Source organism: Pleuronectes platessa, chromosome 3, assembly GCF_947347685.1.
Source record: "Pleuronectes platessa chromosome 3, fPlePla1.1, whole genome shotgun sequence".
Classification (NCBI taxonomy): Eukaryota; Metazoa; Chordata; class Actinopteri; order Pleuronectiformes; family Pleuronectidae; genus Pleuronectes; species Pleuronectes platessa.
In genome coordinates, this window is record NC_070628.1 from 1,844,354 (window position 1) to 1,864,460 (window position 20,107).

The 20,107-nt window shown below is 47.7% G+C and overlaps 2 protein-coding genes across 4 annotated transcripts in view; one reads left to right on the forward strand and one right to left on the reverse strand.

The window, feature by feature from the left end:
* Positions 1-8,994, forward strand: part of mrpl45 (mitochondrial ribosomal protein L45) — an 11,842-nt gene extending 2,848 nt beyond the window's left edge. Inside the window, exons 7-9 of one of the 3 annotated variants that reach the window (XR_008333964.1) lie at positions 513-686; positions 2,074-2,317; positions 8,892-8,994. Coding sequence is in view for 1 of the 3 variants with exons in the window: in XM_053416129.1 (XP_053272104.1) it covers positions 513-686; positions 2,074-2,172 (273 nt within the window). In the remaining 2 variants the exon portion in view is untranslated. Of the gene's footprint in view, positions 1-512; positions 687-2,073; positions 2,467-2,974; positions 3,476-8,891 lie in introns of those variants that run through there. The other 2 variants (XR_008333960.1, XM_053416129.1) reach the window with 2 other exon arrangements.
* On the reverse strand, positions 4,003-18,905 carry gpr179 (G protein-coupled receptor 179). The gene is made up of 12 exons (XM_053415654.1): positions 17,995-18,905; positions 17,265-17,373; positions 14,743-14,839; positions 14,018-14,238; positions 13,130-13,198; positions 10,666-10,775; positions 10,041-10,279; positions 9,112-9,250; positions 8,931-9,033; positions 8,002-8,142; positions 5,194-7,623; positions 4,003-4,983 (listed from the first exon to the last, which is right to left on the reverse strand). The coding sequence occupies exons 1-12, from the start codon at positions 18,903-18,905 to the stop codon at positions 4,003-4,005; spliced, it is 5,550 nt and encodes a 1,849-aa protein (XP_053271629.1).
* Positions 18,906-20,107: the final 1,202 nt, after the last annotated feature.

Sequence of the window (20,107 nt, forward strand, 5' to 3'; positions counted from 1 at the left end):
TGTTAAATATCAAAGCTCAACTGCAGTTCTTTGTCGATAGGGTTCGATAAGGATATCGTAGGAATCTTTGTAAATTAAGAAAAACGATGTTTCACCTGACTTCACTGCATCAGCCCCTGAATCCATTCTGGTTTTTATTTTTTATTACTGTCCCCAAGTGTAACCAAGGCTCAACTGTAGTTTTGAGCTTTAGATCATTTGAACACATTAATACTTACTTTAATTTAATAAAACTGAACGAATAAGAAACATGAACAAACATCACTGTGATCAGAACAGGTCAATGTCCCATCTGCTGACACGGAGGAGAGCTGGTTTATGACATATACTGCAGTAGTCCATGATTTCAACTCTTTCTAATATTGTCACATTTTGTGTTGTTTAGATTGTTGTTCATGTGTTTAAATGAATAAATCTCTGATGTGTACTCAGATCCATGTCTCATCTCAGCATCCTAGTTGTTCATGCCTGAGGTTTAGGTCACCTCATGAATCCTTCTTTCTGTCCTTCAGACTCTGGCCGTCTACGACCGCTTCGGGAGGCTGATGCTGGGCAGCGAGGAGACGCCCAAAGACGTCCTGGAGTACCTGGTCATAGAACGCCACCTGGTCAACCCCTACGGCCTGTGGAGGTTACATGGGAAGATAGTGCCGTCCTGGGCTCCGGCCAAAGATCCAATTGTTAAGGTGATGCTCCACAACATTTATCTTCCACAGAGAAACATGCAGAGCTCCCAGCTGCTCTCTGTTGCTAAATTAGATTATAAAACCTTTATTAACTGGTCGGTATATACTTCACTTTAATGACCCAATGAATGAATGAACTTTCAAGCTTTTTAATATCACTTTTTCAGTGACTCATCATGGATTTTGCTCCCTGTTGTAAAATAGAGGATGAAATATTTGGTGTCTTCTAACAGCCGGAGTTCTGCTTCTCGTCGACTTAGACCCAGGTGGAGGTTTATTACATACTCTGAACTTTAACTACTGCAACAGCCCTGTGATAGATCCTTCCTGCAGTAACAGCTCCATCTTATCGTGACGGAGGAACAACAGTAACTGGGAGCGATGCTTTGTTGAAGCCTCACTCATTAGAACCAGTAAAGCAAAATGCATCTGTGTTTTCCAATCTCTGTTTCTGTCCATCCCGACTAAAGCACAACCCCAGAGTTCATCCTTTTAGGTTCTCAAAAACAATGATTAGTTTTAAAACTAAAATCTAATAGAGTGGCTGTAGCCTCCACAGTCACCAGACCTGTGGGATGTGGTGGAACGGGAGAGTGGCAGCATCAATGTGCAGCCGGCAGATCTGCAGAAATGATCTCAACATGGAGCAGAGCCTCAGAGGAACAGCTTGTGGAAGGAAGATCGAATATGAAAGTGGATTTTGACGAGTGAAACCAAAGTGGAAGCGCCTGAATCCTGTCCGTCACTTTCTGTAGAAGTCAATGAGAAAGTGACTTGAACAGTTTCCTGAGGAGTTTATGGTTTTGTGATGTTCATTTGATAAATGATGGTTAGAGTTGTTCTCCTTCACACTGGCTGTCAATCAAGGTCTTCGATGTGTCACACACTTATAATTCCCACCATCTGATAACTGGGCCAACGGATTATGTTACTTTTGGTTTCTAATACCAAGCCGGCGCTGAACACAATGCCAGACTGAGGCTTCAGCATGGCCGCTGGGTGATGTCACGGTGGTTGGAGCCACCCAGTGTCGGTGTGGTGTTTTTCAAATGAACACAAAAGGGACGACACCACGGACCTCGTGGTTAATGTGAACACAGAAGAGGATATTGGAGATTAGACTGTGTCAGTCCTCGTGACAGAAAGACAGTAAATCATTGAGCAACCTTCAAACCAACCGAGGAAAACAGAAGCAAACAGTCACATTACTTCTTTTCCAGTAAAGTCGTTGCTTAAGTCGTTTTGCAACACCCCCCCCCCCCCCCGCTTTGAAAGACGGTCACAGAGCTCGAGTCACTACAGGAGATGTGAAGGTGTCGCTCTATGTATCGATATGTGTTATGTGCTGATTTTAATCACAACTCCTCTGCTCCTCGTTCTCCTCCAGACCGTCATGATTCCTGGTCCCAAGCTCCGGGTCGACCAAGAGTTCGATGCCGTCAACTATGAAGTTCCCAAACCAGCAGCTGTGCAGTGGTCTAAATAGACCACCAGGTGGCGCCGCCCTCTCCTCAAACCCACAGCAGGACATTATGACCAGAATCAGGCTGTTTAAAACTTGGCTGTGTGGTCGGGGAGTTTGTCCACTTCCTCTGGAGGCTCTGTCTGTTTTAAAAGGCTGGAAGCAGCAGGTGAGTTGTAGTAATGAACAAACCTCCAATAAAGCTGCTTCTCACTCGACACCGGAACCATCACACAGCCGTCCTGGCAAATAACTGTTTTCTTTGTGACTAATTTAATATGTACATGTGAAAAAATAAAATGTACAGATCTGCAGAAATCGAATGGTTTATTTCTGGGATGATGATGATGATGATGATGAAGCTGCTTGTCGACATCGAGAAATATAAAAATAAAGTGTCCCATCTGCTTTTCTTCACACCAGCTTCAGAGTAGATGCATACAAAAGTGGAAACAGTACACAGGCTGTTTTTCTATGCAAAACAAGGGGTGTGTTATAATGATATATATATTTTTTAAACATGACGACAAAGTACAGCACGCTCGTTCAAAAACACACAAACATGCAACAATGCTCACAAAACTAGGTCACTGACAAATCCCAAATATCCGTGCATGAAAGAAACGTGAAGCGGCACAAGTTGACTGATCTTCACTGTTTAACAACGGGCACGTGATTCACATCAACACACACAACTGATAGTTTAAGATTTATTCACCATTAAATGTAAAAAATACTGTTTTTTTTAAAAAGTTGCATTATTTGGATCTGAAATTTTTGTTTCCTATGATCAGAAGAAATGTGACGAATCCAAATGTTGTTTTAGGATCAAGGACGAAGGATCTCTGAGACTCCAGCTCCTCTGAACCTGCAGTTATTCTGTTAATGAGTGATCTGCCGCTCTGAGGCCGGAACTCCTTCACTTTACAGATTTGAACTGAGCTCACAAGATTTAGAGAATATAATAACATCCCTCGATTCAATGTGCTTTGCTGTTAACATTTAAAAAGTATGAAATCTTCACAGCCTGTTTCTAATTTAAACTCCTCTCCATGAAGCTTGATTTCCACTGAACTGCATCCACAGGATTTTCTACCGTTCCCAGATATACAAGAAATATGGATTATTCCCTCTGTTATAACAAGTGGAGGTTTCAGGGTTAAGTCTTAAGTTTATGGTTGTTTATGCAGTTTGTCATTTATTCATCATTCAGTGAAGAAAACAGGTATTCGTCACAATTTATATATTAATACCCACTCAACATTTTCTCCTGCTTAAAAAATATGGATCTGAATAAAAGTCGACTGATCTTGTTAATGATTGTTAAGTTTAGAGTTTTGTCTCATTGGTCCTTTGCTATATTTGCACTTGTAGACTTGTCCAGATTTTGTGATATATTCACTGCAGCCATGTGTCGAACGTATTGTACGCACACGACTAACTCACCTTAAAACATGCAAATACACAAAAACGATTTAACTCAGAATGGGGGTGGGTGGGGGGGTAGAGGCAGGAAGAGAGGGGACTTCATCTAACGGCCTCCCATCATTCAAATAGGGTCTCTTTGTAGGTCAATGCAGGATCAATGCGGTTTTTAACAAGTCTGCAACATGTGCGTCTATAAAAACACATCTTAGTGACGGAATGAACCTGAAACATCACAGCCCAGCGACCTGCAGGGGGAGCTGTTCCCGAGCAGCACTCTGAGCTCCCAGTGGAGCAGCAGGAGTCTAGAGTTCCTCCGGACTGTCAACAGGTTCAACAGAGTTCCTCCTCCTGTTGATTTAGGGGGAGTAGTGGCTAGTGGCTAGTGGCTGGTAGCTAGTGGCTAGTAGCTAGTGGCTAGTGGCTAGGTCACAAGTCTGTTGGGAACACAAACGCCTCAGCAGCACATTCTGCATCGTCCTCCTCGTCTTCTTCTGGAATATTCTCAGGCTCCCAAGTGAAAACGTCTGAGGCGTTGTCAGTGAAGGACCCAGATCTGCTCCTGCTCATCGCCCAGGGACACAGAGCATCACGCCGACCCAACGCTAAGTTTGTTTTAGACTCATCCATCTGCTCTGGGCCGATGTCAGTGAGAGTCTCCATATCTCCTGTCACTTCATCTTGCTCACTGTGGCGAGTGGCGATGTCGGTTGATGTTTGTGGATCCGTCAAACAAACATCAGGTACAGCGCTATCCTGCTCTATGACACTTCCTGGTTCTTCTGTGTCCCACGGACAAACATCTCCTAGGGCTGTGTCTTGTTTTTTGAGAACTTTTGGTTCCTCTGTGTCCCACGGACAAACATCTCCCACAGCTGTGTCTTGTTTTACGAGAACTTTTGGTTCCTCTGTGTCCCAGGGACAAACATCTCCTAGGGCTGTGTCTTGTTTTTTGAGAACTTTTGGTTCTTCTGTGTCCCACGGACAAACATCTCCTAGAGCTGTGTCTTGTTTTACGAGAACTTTTGGTTCTTCTGTGTCCCACGGACAAACATCTCCTAGAGCTGTGTCTTGTTTTACGAGAACTTTTGGTTCCTCTGTGTCCCAGGGACAAACATCTGCCCGAGTGCTGTCTTGTTTTACGAGAACTTTTGGTTCCTCTGTGTCCCAGGGACAAACATCTCCTAGGGCTGTGTCTTGTTTTTTGAGAACTTTTGGTTCTTCTGTGTCCCACGGACAAACATCTGCCCGAGTGCTGTCTTGTTTTACGAGAACTTTTGGTTCCTCTGTGTCCCACGGACAAACATCTGCCCGAGTGCTGTCTTGTTTTACGAGAACTTTTGGTTCTTCTGTGTCCCATGGACAAACATCTGCCCGAGTGCTGTCTTGTTTTACGAGAACTTTTGGTTCCTCTGTGTCCCAGGGACAAACATCTCCTAGGGCTGTGTCTTGTTTTACGAGAACTTTTGGTTCCTCTGTGTCCCACGGACAAACATCTCCTAGAGCTGTGTCTTGTTTTTTGAGAACTTTTGGTTCTTCTGTGTCCCATGGACAAACATCTGCCCGAGTGCTGTCTTGTTTTTTAAGAACTTTTGGTTCTTCTGTGTCCCACGGACAAACATCTGCCCGAGTGCTGTCTTGTTTTTTAAGAACTTTTGGTTCTTCTGTGTCCCACGGACAAACATTTCCCCGAGCTGTGTCTTGTCTTAAATGACTGTCGGATATTTTGGGGGTCTCTGGCTTACCTGATTCCGGTCCTGCAGTTTCCCATGGACAAACATCTGCTTGTCGTTCCAGCCCTTGTGATGCCATCTTGGTAGCTGCATTTATTTCAGGGGACTCGGTGTCCCAGGGACATACATTTACTCTTGTGTTGTCTTTTCCTTCAGTCTGAATCCGTGGATCGGTACCAGCAGAGACGTCCTCTTGTGAGTCTCCTGGTCCCTCCTGATTTCCAGTCTCCCAGGGACACACATCTACCTTGATGGTCATTTGTGAAGATGAGTCTGTGCTTCCCTCGTCCCACGGACAAATAACTTCCACAATTTGAGGAGGATCGGGGAATTCCCATGGACAACTTTCCGATGTCTTGGTCCCTTGTTTCCCCCAATCATGAACAGCTGATGCTGTTTTGAATTGTTGCTCATTATTTACCATTTCTGTGGCTGCAGCAGGATGAGCGACTGGTTTCATAACCTCTTGCCGATGGGGAACTGCCAACGTTCCCTTGGTCTCCAAAGGATTTAGATTTTCATATATGACTTCAGCCTTGTCCTGAACATCCCAGGGACAAATATTAGTATATTCATTATCTTGTCTCACTGAAGGCTGGGGAGTTTCTGCCGTCTCCCAGGGACATATGTTTGCTGCAGGTTTCAAAGACTGTTGTCTCTTTGAGTCTTTGGACAGAGTAGCATGAGAGATAACAGGAACATCCGCAGATTCCCACGGACGCACTTCACCACGACCACTTCCTTGTCTTCTCACATTCCCTTGGTCTTGAGAGTCCCATGGACAAACATTAGATACTTCAGGTACCTGGGATTCCCAAGGGCAGACGTCTGCTTTAATGCTCTGCTGCTTCTTTAGTCCTTCTCCTTGCTGCAGAGCACCAGCTCCCTCCCATGGACACACATCTGTATGAGCCATACTGCGGGCCGGAGTGATTCTAGAACTGCCTCTCCTGTGAGTCGAAGGAGTTCTTGAGCTGCTGGCGGTGTCCCAGGAGCTGATGCTGCTGCGTTTGCTGTTCTGTCTCGATAGAAACACATTTTCGTAGGTGCCGTCTTTTTGCATTTCATCTATGTCCCATGGGTATACACCAGATTTTACAATCACAAGCTTTCTTGGGCTTCTGTCCGAGGAATCCCCAGACGACAGTCTGATTGCATGCTGCTTTACGAGGCATGGTTTTCCTTCTGTTGTCGTCATGCTTCTTTTCCCGAGTGACCTCTTCTCAATGCTTGGGCGCCTGCTAGATGTTCCCAACCTTGGTGTTGTAGAAGAACTTTCCTGGCTTCTTTGTGAGATGGAATCTTCTTTATTTAAATGTCCATCCTTGCTGGATCTGCTTCCTGAATCCATGGACCCCATGGCTGACTTGACAGAGAGCCACTTACTGGTGGTGGTGCGGAAGGAGAAGACGCGCTGATCTTTGGTGACCTTTGGTCTTGGAGAGCCCGGGGCGCTTGCAGAAACAGGAGCTTGTGGTTTAGGTGACTCACTTTCACCTTTGTCCTCAGAAGGAATCTGCTGGACGGGCGGTAAATGGTCCCAGGGACAGATAAGTACCTGTGGAGATGCTGGCCTTTGTTCCTCACTGTCCTCAGAGGTTGCGTAGGTGACATGCTTCTGATTCCTATCGCCTGTCGGCTCTTGCTCCAGCTCCCAAGGACAGACCTCCGCATTGTCAAACGACTCGGACATGAGAGCACTCCTGGTCTGGTCACTGATGGAGATGCTCTGCCGGGACCTCGTCAGCACTGTTCTGGCTCTGTTAACCTTCGGTGTATTTTCCACAGAATGGGCGGTGGTGGAGGTGAGACTCCAGGACTTATGGAGTCTGGTATGATCGGGATGCAGGAGGTTGATATCAATAGTCAGGTTCTGGGCGCTGGCAGACTTACAGACCCCCGGAGGAATATCTAAGGAGTCCGTCTGAGATCGCTGGGAGGGCGTCTTCACAACGTGGGCCTTTAACGTGGAGTCGCGCATGGACGCATCTCGTTCTCGGACATAGTGATGTTCACTCTGGGACTTGCGCATGGACGGTGACGGGGACCTCATTGAACTTTTGTAACTGATACTGACGGCGTCCGGGGGCCTCCTGAAAGAGTCGGACATGTTCACACGTCTACTGTGGAAGGATCCATCTCTGTCCTCGCGGCTGCACTGTCGGCTCATGGATTCTGGGATCTCAGCGATGCGTTTAATAATGGATCTCCCCAGGGCACATCGAGAGCTCCTCTTCTTTGAGAGATGGGGGTTGTTTGCGGTCATCTTCTTCGTCTTGTGGACTTCTAACTGGGCATATAACTTCTTCAGCTCATCCTGGTGCATGTGAAGAAGGGTGGGGGTTGATGAGGGGATTGAGGAGATGGTTGAATTGATGGAGAAGAGGAAAAGACAAGGACAGTAACAAGTCAGAGGAAAGGTAGAAGACATGTTTTCATTTAAGAACACAGTTGAGGAGAAGAGAAGGATAAAGGGCGGGGAAAGGTCATACAACATTCTGACTCTATCTCCTGTTTATACTTTAAATATTATTCATTTAAAATCGGTTTAATTGAGTCTACATGTGGTCAAGGTTAAAATTAGGTTTTTATTTTGTTCTTATTTAAACGTGACCTTGGGAAGTTCTTCCCCTGTTTGTAAATGATGTCCCAAAGCGAAGTGATAACACCGCTCTGAAGGGAAAAGAGAGTTTACCCGGAAGTCCTCGGGGTCCACGCTGTGCTCGCTCCAGGCCGATTGGAAGCTGCTGTTCAGGTGGGAGCGCCTCAGGTCCACCTCGTCTTCATACACCTCGGCTGCGATCTCCTCCCTCCCAGGCTTGGACACGTGAAGAAACTGAGGAACAAACGTACACGATTCACACGTCCACACTTTGCAAAGGAGAACGTTACGAGTGTGTTCACGAGATCATCGAGACGTTGTGGAACGTGGATCAAGTCAGAAGAGTCCTGACAATCACATTCAGTTCAGATGCTTGTCGCTCCAACACAAGTATATTTCACTAACAAACCAGTTCTGTTGAGGGTGATGTTCTAAAATCACCTCTGCACACACGATCAAACTTTGACTCACAACTACACAGCTTTTATCTCTGACACCTTTAGCTCAGCAAAGACTCCACCCACAGAAACAGGGAAAGTGTTTTCACCCCTGTCTCTTTGTTAATCAGAAACAACGAACTTTCTGATCGTGACAGGAAATGGGCCAAGAAGCTCAACGTAAAACTTTGAAGCAGCTTCAGACCAAGCAGCAGATCCAGAACTTTTTAAATCACCTTGTTAAACATTGTGAATTTGGAGGTTTTGGGATTCAGAAATATTTAGAAGACGGATGTATGATCGATGTATGAGCTCATTTCTTTAACACAGTATTTGTTGTATTGCCATTATATGTAAAATATAAAACATATTACATACATGTTGCAGTCTACACACAACAACACATGAAGGTTCAAAAGCAAAAAGTCTCTACTGTCGAGTTTTCTTTCACTTGTGTAATTTAAAAGATTTTTCGAGCCTTAAAGGGAGAATGTCCCGTTGACAGAAGGAAACGTCTCTTTACTCTCACTCCTTCTTCTGCTCTAGAATCAATGAACTCTGGCGGGTCCAGAACCTGAGCAGTACCTTGGGGATGAAGAGCAGGGCGAGCGTCACAGTGATGGTGACGTGAGTGTGCGTGAAGGAGAGCAGCAGCATCCAGTCGGGATGGAGAGAGGGGAAGGTGAACCTGAGGGAGACGGGGAGAAGACGTCAGTTCCCATCAGCTGCTGTTTGCATGTTGCCCACTCACGGTGGTGCTGTTTACCTGAACAGGTGGAACATGGAGGAGAGGAGCAGCTCGTTGTGGATGGCGATGCCCATGTAGCGAGGCTCGTGGAAGGCCGAGGGCACCGGCCTGACGGCGGTCCACAGGGAGCTTCCCCAGCACAGGAACAGGAGCTCGGCTGAGGAAGAGGAGAAGTCAAGACTGATGGAAATTCAGCTTAACACTTAAACACTTTTCTCTCCTGTTTATTTGTAAGATGTCACAGAAACTACCGGATGCGTTCCCACGAAAGCTGGAAGGATGAGGTTTGGGAAGAACTCATTACATTTGGGTGTGGATCAAGAATCTCTTTGTTAGCTTAATTCAACATCCCAGAGAGTTTGCCTTTCATCATGGTCGAGATTAGGTTGAGGATCCAAATAAAATCTGGATCTGGTGAATTAAATAATGGTCTCATGGGGGGTTGGTATAAAAATATGGCTAAAACCTGTAACTACCTACAAAGTGCAGCGGATATAACTAACTATAATGTGTTTCTAGCTTGTTTGTTATATGAAATACTTTTGCCATAGAAATACCGCTGGTAAACCAAAGGTTACCAGAATTGGTCTTGTGCTATTTGTGCCATATGCACCTTTTACCACAGGGGTCGCTTCAGGTTCACATCCAGATTACTCCTTACCCAGGGCCACATCTGTATTAATCTATTTATTCAGACTGGCAAAAAGGTCAGAAGTGTCTCTTCATGTCCTGAAGTGGCCAACATCCATCTTGGAAATGATTACTGTGATGCTATACTAATATATAATGATGGTGAAAATGGAAATGTTGGTCACAATATGATCCAATTGAGTTGATTGAGCTTTAAAAAAAAGTTCTCATCCCAGTTTCTCAGTGAATCCAGTTCACAGAATACATGAAACACCGTTTTGCTGAGAGCTGAAGAGTCTCTATCCGCTGCCACTCACCCACGGCCATCATGTAGTCCCAGCGGTCCAGGTAACACAGGTTGAAGCCCTGTCCCTCTGTCGTGTTGGTTGTGACGAACACCGGGATGTTCCTGTCGCGGTTCTGGAGGACGCCCACCGTCCACGCACACAGGAACCAGCTGACCGTCATCAGCATGACTCCCAGAATCCTCAGCAGGTGCAGGCTGGACATGTAGGGCACCCGCTGGGCCGTGCGTGAGAGGAACACCTTCAGCACCCTGGAGGAGGCCAGAGGAAAAGATTAACCTCAAACACAAAGTGTCGGTGAAGGAAGTTTAAATTCAACCTCAGTCGAGGGGATTTTAATTATCTTTTTCTTTTACTTATCAAAACTTCCCCAAACAGCTATTACTCATTTATATCATTTATATCTAAATACACTTTATGGATTTATCATTTGTTTCTCATGTGCATCAGCTGCCAATTGTTTTTCTTAAAATCACAATCAAGATTAGATTCCTTGTCTTGAATCATTTTTCCAGCTTCTGTTTTTAGATTTGAATTCGGAATTCAGATTATTTAGAACAGTAGTAATAGGTTTTAATTGACTGATTGACAGTTGATCTTCAGGTTTTAGACTGACAACTGAAATGTGTGAACGTACCTGTACATCTTCAGAGCGACGGTGCCGTAGACGATGGAGAAGCCGAGCATCCGGACCCAGCGCAGCAGGATGCACCTGAAGGTGCTCGGCTTGAAGTAGAGGATGAAAACCTGCAGGACAGAGAGAGACGCTCTGTGAGTCCATCTACAGCTGAGTATAAGTTTAAAATTTCACTGTTAGAAACGTGTATTTGCAGTATTATGATGTCACAGTGAAAATATCATCACTTTATCATTTGTCAAAAAGAGATGTCTCAGCTCCTTGATTCTTGACTAACGGCCAAAAAGACCTTTGACCCTTTGACCCCAAAGATGTTCTTGAATTCCCTTCTGGACAAATCCGAACTGGAAGCATGGACCGTGCCTGTTACTGGTCCCAGTCAACAGCAGGTCATACCTTCCACTCTGTTCAGTGTGTGACTGCAGAGCGGACGACTGTAATCCAGGAACTAAAACTCAATCTGCCGGGGCGCTCGGTGTCGGTCACTCTGGATAAGAGCATCAGCTGAAAACCACTCAGGATAAAGTCCTGAGAGGGAAACGTGCAGAGGACGTCTCGGTTCCAGACGGAGCTCCAGAAGTCATCGGACCGGTTGACCCGTCAGAGGACAGGAGAGTTAGGGTCTGAATCCCTCTGAGGACGTGGTCCACCCGCCCTATGAAGACCACCTCCCCGATTCTGCATTATCCTCTATCCCCATTATACTCTCCTTTTTACTTTTATTTCCGTGTCACCTGTACGACCTTCATCAAACCAACAAGCAAACAAATAAACAGCTCAAATCCAGATCTCAACCAGGATCCAGTGAATCCAGATGTGCACGGTTAGTCATTGGTGGAGGTTTGTCCTCTCCTGAGTGACGTCCTAGTTTTAATCTGTGAACTACACATGATCCATATTCAGCACTTTGCTAATGTCCACTTGTCGTCCCATAGACAGACGTGGACGTCTGATCTCTGCGTCCGGATGTTGATGCTGAAACTCTCTGGAATCCAACATGGAGGTAACGATGATGACACCCCAGGGTTTTCACTTCTGAGGCCTGATTGGATTTTCCTCTCTGATGCTGCAGAACACGATCCACAGTCATTTGCCTGAATTGGGATTATTTTTTTTAGGATTATAATTAGGACGGAGACGCAGGTTCAGCTGAGGAGGCTGTGGCTCAAGTAAAGCAGGGCTCATCTAATCTGTGGTTCCGGCCCTGATGCAGAAACCACTTGGTGGTGGAGGAACGTGTTCACCGGGCGCCGCTCTATTTCACCTGTTCATCTGTAGCTGAGCTGCAGCCCACATATCTTACTGAAGTTCTGAAAGTCCGATGAAAGGTCAGAGGTCGCTCTCTCATCTCAGTGAGGGGTCCGATGTGGTTTGATCTACAAACAGTGGGCTGCTGGAGGGCGGTCCCAGAGGCTGCTCTCTGTCTACCCCCCCCCCCCCCCCCCCTTGTCCACAAGGTGTGTGTGTGGGGGGGGGGGGGGGGGGGGGAGACAGAGAGCTCCTCGTATCTTTTCGAGTTCGGGTTAATCCTCTAATCGTCACCCGTTGGTTTGTGAGCTGCTGGTTTGAAACCTCAGTTTGACGTCTTGTCCGGCGCCATCTTGTTTTTTATTTTAAAAGGAGCAGGGGGTGGAGCCTGACTGAGAGCTAGAGGACATGCCCACTAACACCTTCCATCTGCACCCATTGGACGGTACCAGCTGTCAATCATACTGTGGTTCCCCCCCCTACAATAGATCCAGTGCTTTATGATCTGTTTGACTCTAAATGATCATAATTCACTAAAGTGAGAAGTCTCTTTCTATAGAAACTACCAGTGGAGTCGCCCCCTGCTGGTCACTACACAGAAGACAGGGTTCAGGCCTTCCTGCCTTGGCTTCCCTTTCTGGATCCGGAGTCTACGTCCATGTTTATAAACAGTCTATGATTTGGATTGGACTCGATCAGCGTCTCTGTTTGTTCTGGAGAGGACGAGATCCCAGAGGACACTTCAGAACCTGATCTGATCGAGAGACCCCGAGTTCGTCTTCCACTGGTCATGAAACACATAAACATTCAGTGGCTTAAAAACCGAGGCACCAGTGTGTGGTGAAGAGGAGCCGAGACCCTTCATCCCTTTAAAAGTAATCACTCATCAATAATCTCCGGGGCGCAGGGTCCCTCAGCGTCCACAGGGATGAGGACACATCGATGGACGCTCCAAGAGAGACGGACAAAACGTCACGACCGACCAACGTGATCTTTAATTGATTCAATGATTCAGAAGATTGATTGACGGTGTGAAAGTGACGACGCCCCCCCCCCCCCCCCCCATTCCCTCTTATGCACACAACCACGCCCCCACACTGTTCACCCCCCCCCCCCTCCCCCCACCACCACCACGCATCCTCCATTATGATATAATCCATGGCGCCGTGCAGTGATCTGTAAAGAGCTGTAATCTGCCGACCGGTCACACACTCACCGGGAAGTAGAGGAGCAGGGAGCCGAACAGGATCATCTCCAGCAGCAGGAGGCCGGATGCTCGGATTCGCTGAAGGAGGAGGAGAAGGAGGAGGAGGAGGAGAAGAAGAAGGAGGAGGAGGAGGAGAAGAAGAAGGAGGAGGAGGAGGAGAAGGAGGAGAAGGAGGAGAAGGAGGAGGAGGAGGAGAAGGAGGAGAAGAACAAGTCGTGAGATGATGAAGTTAAAGGACCACGTTCACCCTTTGAGAGTCTTGTGTAGATTGGACATCTCAGGGGAAGACGCACCCAGGAGAGAGGAACGCTGAGCGTCCATCTTTAGAACGGCTCAGGTTCCACGAGTAAAATTCTTATTCAGAGCAGACGACAAGATGAATCACAATCATAAAACATTTGATTCAGAGACAAAAACCATATTGGAAATCGAGTGAAGAAACTACAGATCCAATAAACAAGAGCTGCGGCCAAGAAATAGCTAAATTAATCCCTTTAATACAAGTGAAGATAGGTTTAGGATTTTTCTTTTTGCTAAACACGAAATTCAACTCGCTTTCAAGCTGTGGAACTTATTTAAGTTATTTTTTTAAACATAATAAACCGATGATTATTTCTTGTCTTTTATAAACTTCAACTCTCTTGACTCTTAGCTGTGGAGACACATCTGAACATGATCTGAGCTGCAGTTGATTCATGAGAACCAAACGTTTGAAGCAGCTGTGCAGCAGATACTCAATCAACTCAATTTAAAAAGAAAAGCCCAACGTCATGTTTCCACTCTCTGGTTGCTGGTGATCATTTCTGATCATAAGGAACTGATATTTCTTGCTGAATTTAAACATATTGCATCACAGCTCCATCCTCACGGCGGCTCCGCTGAGCAGCTCTGACTCACCCGGTTTCGACGATGCCTGTAGGCCGCCAGCATGCTGACGAAGATGAGGAGCATGAAGACCCCCTGGAGGGCCAGCACGGCGGCCCTGAGGAGCCAGTCCTCCTGCACCCAGCAGGGGGCGCCGTCCTCACAGCTCTTACAGCCCGGCCAGCACGGGAGACAGATGGGCATGTTCGGGTAACACACGCCGCCGCCGTCACTCCCGTTCACGGGGCCACCATCTGCATCGCACACAGACACATGCATCGACACCTACACAAACCCACGTGAGGGACTCGAACATGTGACTTCAAGCTCAAGATGTGTCTCTCGATTGTGAAATAGGCAGATAAGCAGGCGGGTAACCTGTAGCCTGCAAAGAGTCTGTGTTCGATAACCAAATGTTCACAAGGGCAGTGAGGAGTTCTGTCCTAACGGGAGCCCAAAACATCTGGATCGCCCCCTGGTGGCTGGCTGCAGTATAGGACATCAACCCCACCTCCTCCATGTTGGTAGATGGGAGATGGTTTATGGCATTTCAGCTCGTTCTTCCCACACTGATGTTTGTTCAAGTGTTTCTGATCAGTTTGGTTTTAAATAGTTATTTGATGATATAAATAGAGACGTCACGATTGACAGCTGACTCTGACTCCTGATTGGTTGGATGTATCAGTGGAACCTCGAGGCTAGGACGATGTGAAGGTATTTAATGAACCTCAGGAGTTAGAGGTGAGGGACCCACTCACCTGAGTCCAGAGGAATGGTCTCCGGGTTGAAGAAGCCCTCTTTACAGCGGCAGCAGTACTGACCCAGGCGAAAGCCGCGGCCGGGTTCTGGCACACACTGCAGACGAGAAGTTTTCAGTTTGTAGTATTTTCCTTTGAGTAGTACAAATATTAAGAAGGGGGGGGGGTATCTAGGCCCAGAGACTGTTTCATAATCGTGTGTATTTATAAAGTTCAGTGCTTAAATGAGGAGTTTAACAGAAAAAGATTCAAACCAAACAAATGTTGAGTCTCAGGTTGAAAGAAATTTGAATAATTTTCCTGTTGCTGCCGTGAAGCTGAATGAATGAAGGTTATAAAACAGGGTCACATTACTCTCTCTCTCTATTTCCTACTGATGCTCGGGACAGTGACACACACACACACACACACACACCCACACACACACACAGGATGCTCTGTGTGTTAATCTAAGTTAAAAGCTAAATGGACACATAATGCCTCTACTGAAAGCTTTATCCTTTTTCTAGAGAAATCCTGTTCCCATGTACACACACACACACACACAGACACACACGCGCACATACACACACACACAGACACACACTGGCCTCACATACATACATAGGTACAAACTCGTGACCCCTGATCAGATGTTCATGGACCTGATGCCGCGGGCTGAACATTAATGTGATATGGATTATATGCAGCGGTCAACTTAATTCTCTTCATGGCTGCATCTCAAGTGAACAGATAGATAGAAATTACGCCACATTATATATATAAATACTTGTATACATGTACTTATACGTGGAAACATGATCGTAAAGTCATAAAAGTACTGCAGCGGCAGCTTGAGAACGTGGAATACTTCCATGCAGAGATGGAAAACTCGCAGCAGGTTTATCAAACACTGAATTTGTGGAGATGGAAATTAAAATCCCAAATGACTGAGATGTAAACAGAGACGTCAACATGACGCATCGAGACGTGACGAGGGATTGTGATAGGACGATACAGGACGAGGTCTCAGGAGGCGTGATGAGGGGACAAGGAGGTAGAAGGTAGGTGACCAACAACATGCTCTGCAGAGTGAAGGCTTTGAATCCTCAAGGTAGGACACAGGGGGCCGTGTGGATTCGGGGATTTCAGGGTCAGTTCTTCTCTTGTCTTCCCGTCCTCCTGTGAGTGCGGTGCATGAAGGGGGAAGTATGTCAGCGGACTGGATTAGCGCCATAATCCATCAGATCATCCCACAGCCCGCCACCCAGCACAGCCATCTTTAAATAGATGGCTGAGATGAGAGGTGGAGGATTGGGTCTGGACAGAAGGGCCGGCAGGGAAAAGAGCGACTGACGCAGAAAGACTGGTGGCGATGGAGGAGGGGAACGAAAGTGTGAATGAGTTAAAGGATAAAAGGCAGAAAACGGAGCAATTAGTGCAGACAGACAGGGCTTAAGGCTTTTTAGAGGTTACGAGTGAAAACGTGTGATGCAACTGAAAGTCACAAACATGAATCACACAGGTTCAACACTGTCTCCACTTTAGATCCATGGTTCCAACCTGTTTACCCTCAGAAGAACCAAACCCACCTCGGATCTCCACAGGTCAGCTTCCTCTAACTCGGTCAACAATTCACCACTTAGTCCTCTGACCTCGCGTGAGGGAACCAGGGTTCCTGAGGTTCCTCTCTGAGAGGCTTCATGTGTTTGCATCACATTGTAATTTAGGGACCAAAGAGTTTTGTCTGTTATACGTGCATCCTGTCATCATCACATATGTGGGCGTGGTCTACCTATAGTTGACTCTGATTGGTTTGTAGACGCCGTCTGACGTGGTTGGTTGGTTGTCAGTTGTCTTTCTTCTTCTATTGTTTAATTCTGTCTCTACTTCCTGTGATTGGTCCAAAAGTCCAAACTGTCCAACAAAGTGTTTTCAGTGAGAACCAACAGAACCTGGTTCAGTTTGATCTGGACCCAGAACTCCTCTTCTGCTCTGAGGAACCGTTCACACCTGATGTTCATTAACCGATGAGGCTGATGGGCTGATTGTGACACAAAGAGGGGACGTCCTGATGGCTCATTCATCAAAGGTGCAGTACAGTATGTTCAGTATTTACAGTACCCACTGTCCTGGGATCAGCCAAGGTTCACCACTCTGCACCAGCTACTAAATATTCCACACTTTAATTCTAACTCTGGGGATTATGAACTTATATTTTCAATATTTTTGGCTGTAAATGATTTGTAAGGACAAAAATAGGAAATAACCAGTAAGTATGAAACAGCTCCCCACTGACTTCAACTGGGATTTGAGATATCATGATCATTTTAGAGAAGAAAGAGTGGCGGCTGATGCTGAAGGCGACTGGGACCCAGTGAGTTGGTGGAAGTGGCCTTTTGCAGATGAACACATTTCAAAGTACAATTGGCCCCTGAAGTAAATGACACTCTATAGTTTGTGTGTTTTGTGTCTCAGAGAGAAAACAATCAATAGATTAACAGTAAAGTTTCTGTCTCTGGCCCGCGTGTCGACGTGTTTACCTCCATGCTGGTGCGGTTGCACTGGTGTGTGTCTGCAAACCAGCTGTCTCCTGTTGCACACTGGTCCAAGTCGATGTCCTGGATGTTGACGTCCACACGGATCACACCTCTGACGCAGAGAGACAAGAGACAGGTGAGTGTCCTCAGAATGATCGTGACTCTCCTCTGCAGAACCCTGTGTGGCCTTTACATGGGTTCTCTTTCTGAATGTGAGATTTTATATCTGTTGAATCAAACGTTATTTATCCAACGTGCTTATCAAATGTTTCTGGAGGGCGGAGGAGGGTGAAATACTAATATCACCCTGGTTATGAAAATGTTTCACTGGCAGAAAATACAAGAGAAGCTTCAGTAAAGAGCAGGAAACAACCTGAGATGAGAGATCAGGTCTGAACCTGAATGACGGGACTGAGCAGCTTCATTCTCCTGCTGCAGAGGAGTGAAGCTGCTGTTACTTCTTTACACATTAAATAACTTCCACCTGCCAGAGGACTGAAGGGATGTGAGAGAGTCTTTCATTTACTCAGAGCCCTGATGTTCTGAAGAAGATGTATGTTCACCTCATTAAGATGAATCAGTCCCAATAACTGATGACGTCCACACAGCGGTCACATAATCCTGGAGCAGCCAGATATTACGTGTGTGTGTGTGTGATTTTGTGTGTTAGAGTGTGTGTTGGAGTGTGTGTTGGAGTGTGTGTTGGAGTGTGTGTTAGAGTGTGGGTCCTGACCTGAACTCAGGTGTCAGGTCGGGCTTGAGGCCGTAGAAAGACGTGGACAGCGTCAGCATCCATCCGGGGACAAAGCGTCCGTCCTCACAGTCCAGGAAGGGGGCGCTGGCCCAGCGCACCCCGCTGCGATTGGTCACGTAGCTGTCCCCCTGCCCCCACTTGGGCGTGTCCAAGGTGCTGAGATCATTGAGCAGCACCCGTTTAGACAGGGCTGCCATTGGCTGGTTGGACTCTGGGAACTTAAAGCTGGTGAACCAGCTGTCGTCGGGGGCCGGGGCCGGCGGGTGCAGGCTCTCCCAGGCCTTGGATAAGTCCTGGAGGATGATGGTCTGCACCTTGGCCGTGGGGTTGCGGGTGGCTCGCAGCACCAGCTGTGGCACCGGGTTGGTGGGGTCGGCATCGAAGGTGAGCAGGGCCTGCTGGATGAGCACGTCGGCCTCCAGCAGGGCCCGGACCAGGGCGTGGTACCACTCCATGTCCTCCTGCACCGTGCTCTCCCGCAGGTCACTGGCCTGGAAGATCATGTTGAGGAAGTTGGCGGTACTTGCCAGTGCGTCCAGAGCCGGCCGGAGGGGGGGGCCAAAGCTGATGGGCAGGGACCCGGTCTGCCCCCCTGAGCTGTAGGCCCGTGAGCAGCGTGCCACCTCCAGAGTGAAGGGGTCTCCCGTGTACAAGAAGGTCTCAGCTGGAGTCCAGTCATCCTCCTCCTGCGTGGGAGCCTCTGAAGCTGTGGCTGCAAACCCAGAAGGCTCCGAGGGTCTGAGGCCCCCGGAGGGGTCCGGAGTTCTGCTGCTGTCTGTCAAAGACTCGGTGCTGTTGACTGACTCCACCAGGACTCCTGGTGAGGAGTCTGGAGTCACCTGGGCTCGGAGGAGGGATGGGAGCAGAAGAAGAAGCCAAAGAGGATCCATCCTGAGGAGGAAGAGGAGGAGGAAGAGGAGGAGGAAGAGGAGCAGGGGGTCACACACCTTCTCTCTGAGCCTCTTTCAGTCAAACTTGAGCAGAGAACTCGTCACATGTTGTCAGAGCTCTGCACGTTCTGTTTGTCTCCATCACACTCGGAACGCACGGATCCATCTGTGCACCGCCCGGGCACATGCACGCTCCCCCCTGCGCTCCTGCACGCTCTCACAAGGAAATGCCTTTAAAGCTGCGTCTCCTCGGTGGAGGTGGAGGTGGGAGGAGGCGACTGACCGGGGGAGAGATCCCTGCATCTCTGCGCTCCGTCAGCTCCTCCAGTGTTCAGCCGCCGTGAGGCTCCAGAGCAAAACACACGCGAGGAGGAGGAGATGATGGGGATGGAGGGAGGAGGAGGATGCAGGAGGATGGAGGGAGGAGGAGGAGATGACGGGGATGGAGGGAGGAGGAGGGGATGATGGGGATGGGTGGATGCAGGAGGAGGACGTAGAGGAGGGAAAAGCCTCAAAGTTGGGGGATCCCCATGTCTGGTGGGAGGAGGCGGGAGGTGGAGAGCAGCCTGTTGTCGAGATGGAGGGATGAAGAGAGAAGAGTAGATTCCCTCTCTCTCTCTCTCTCCTCCTCACTCTTCTTCTTCTTCTCCTCTCACCCGCTCTCTCTCAGTCTATCTGTTGCTCCACAGAGCTTTCAGCTCATCTGACCGAGGCTGCTGTGAAGCTCGACCATCCTCTCTCTCTGTCTCTCTCTCTCTCTCTCTCACCAACCCCCCCCTCCCACCTCCACCACCCCTCACCCCCTCCCTCACATCACCTCCCTCTCTTTTCCTCTTTTCCCTTCATCCCTTCATTCACACTGTGCCTCCCTCCTCCTCCGTATCGACAGGGACGTTCATCAGTGCTGAAAGGTGATGAGAGTGGTACATCTGTTGTGTGTGTGTGTGAGTGTGTGTATATGTGTGTGCTTGTGAGTGTGTGTGTGTGTGTGTGTGAGGATGATGCAGTCGCTGAGAGATGAGGGTTAAGCTCTGCTGCATTTGGGCGTCCATCAAGGATCCCCTTGATGGACGCATGGATGGATGGATTAACCCCTCCTTCACTGAGTGGAAGGATGCTCTTTAACTGCACACACACACACACACACACACACACACACACACACACACACACACACATACACACAAACATATACACACACT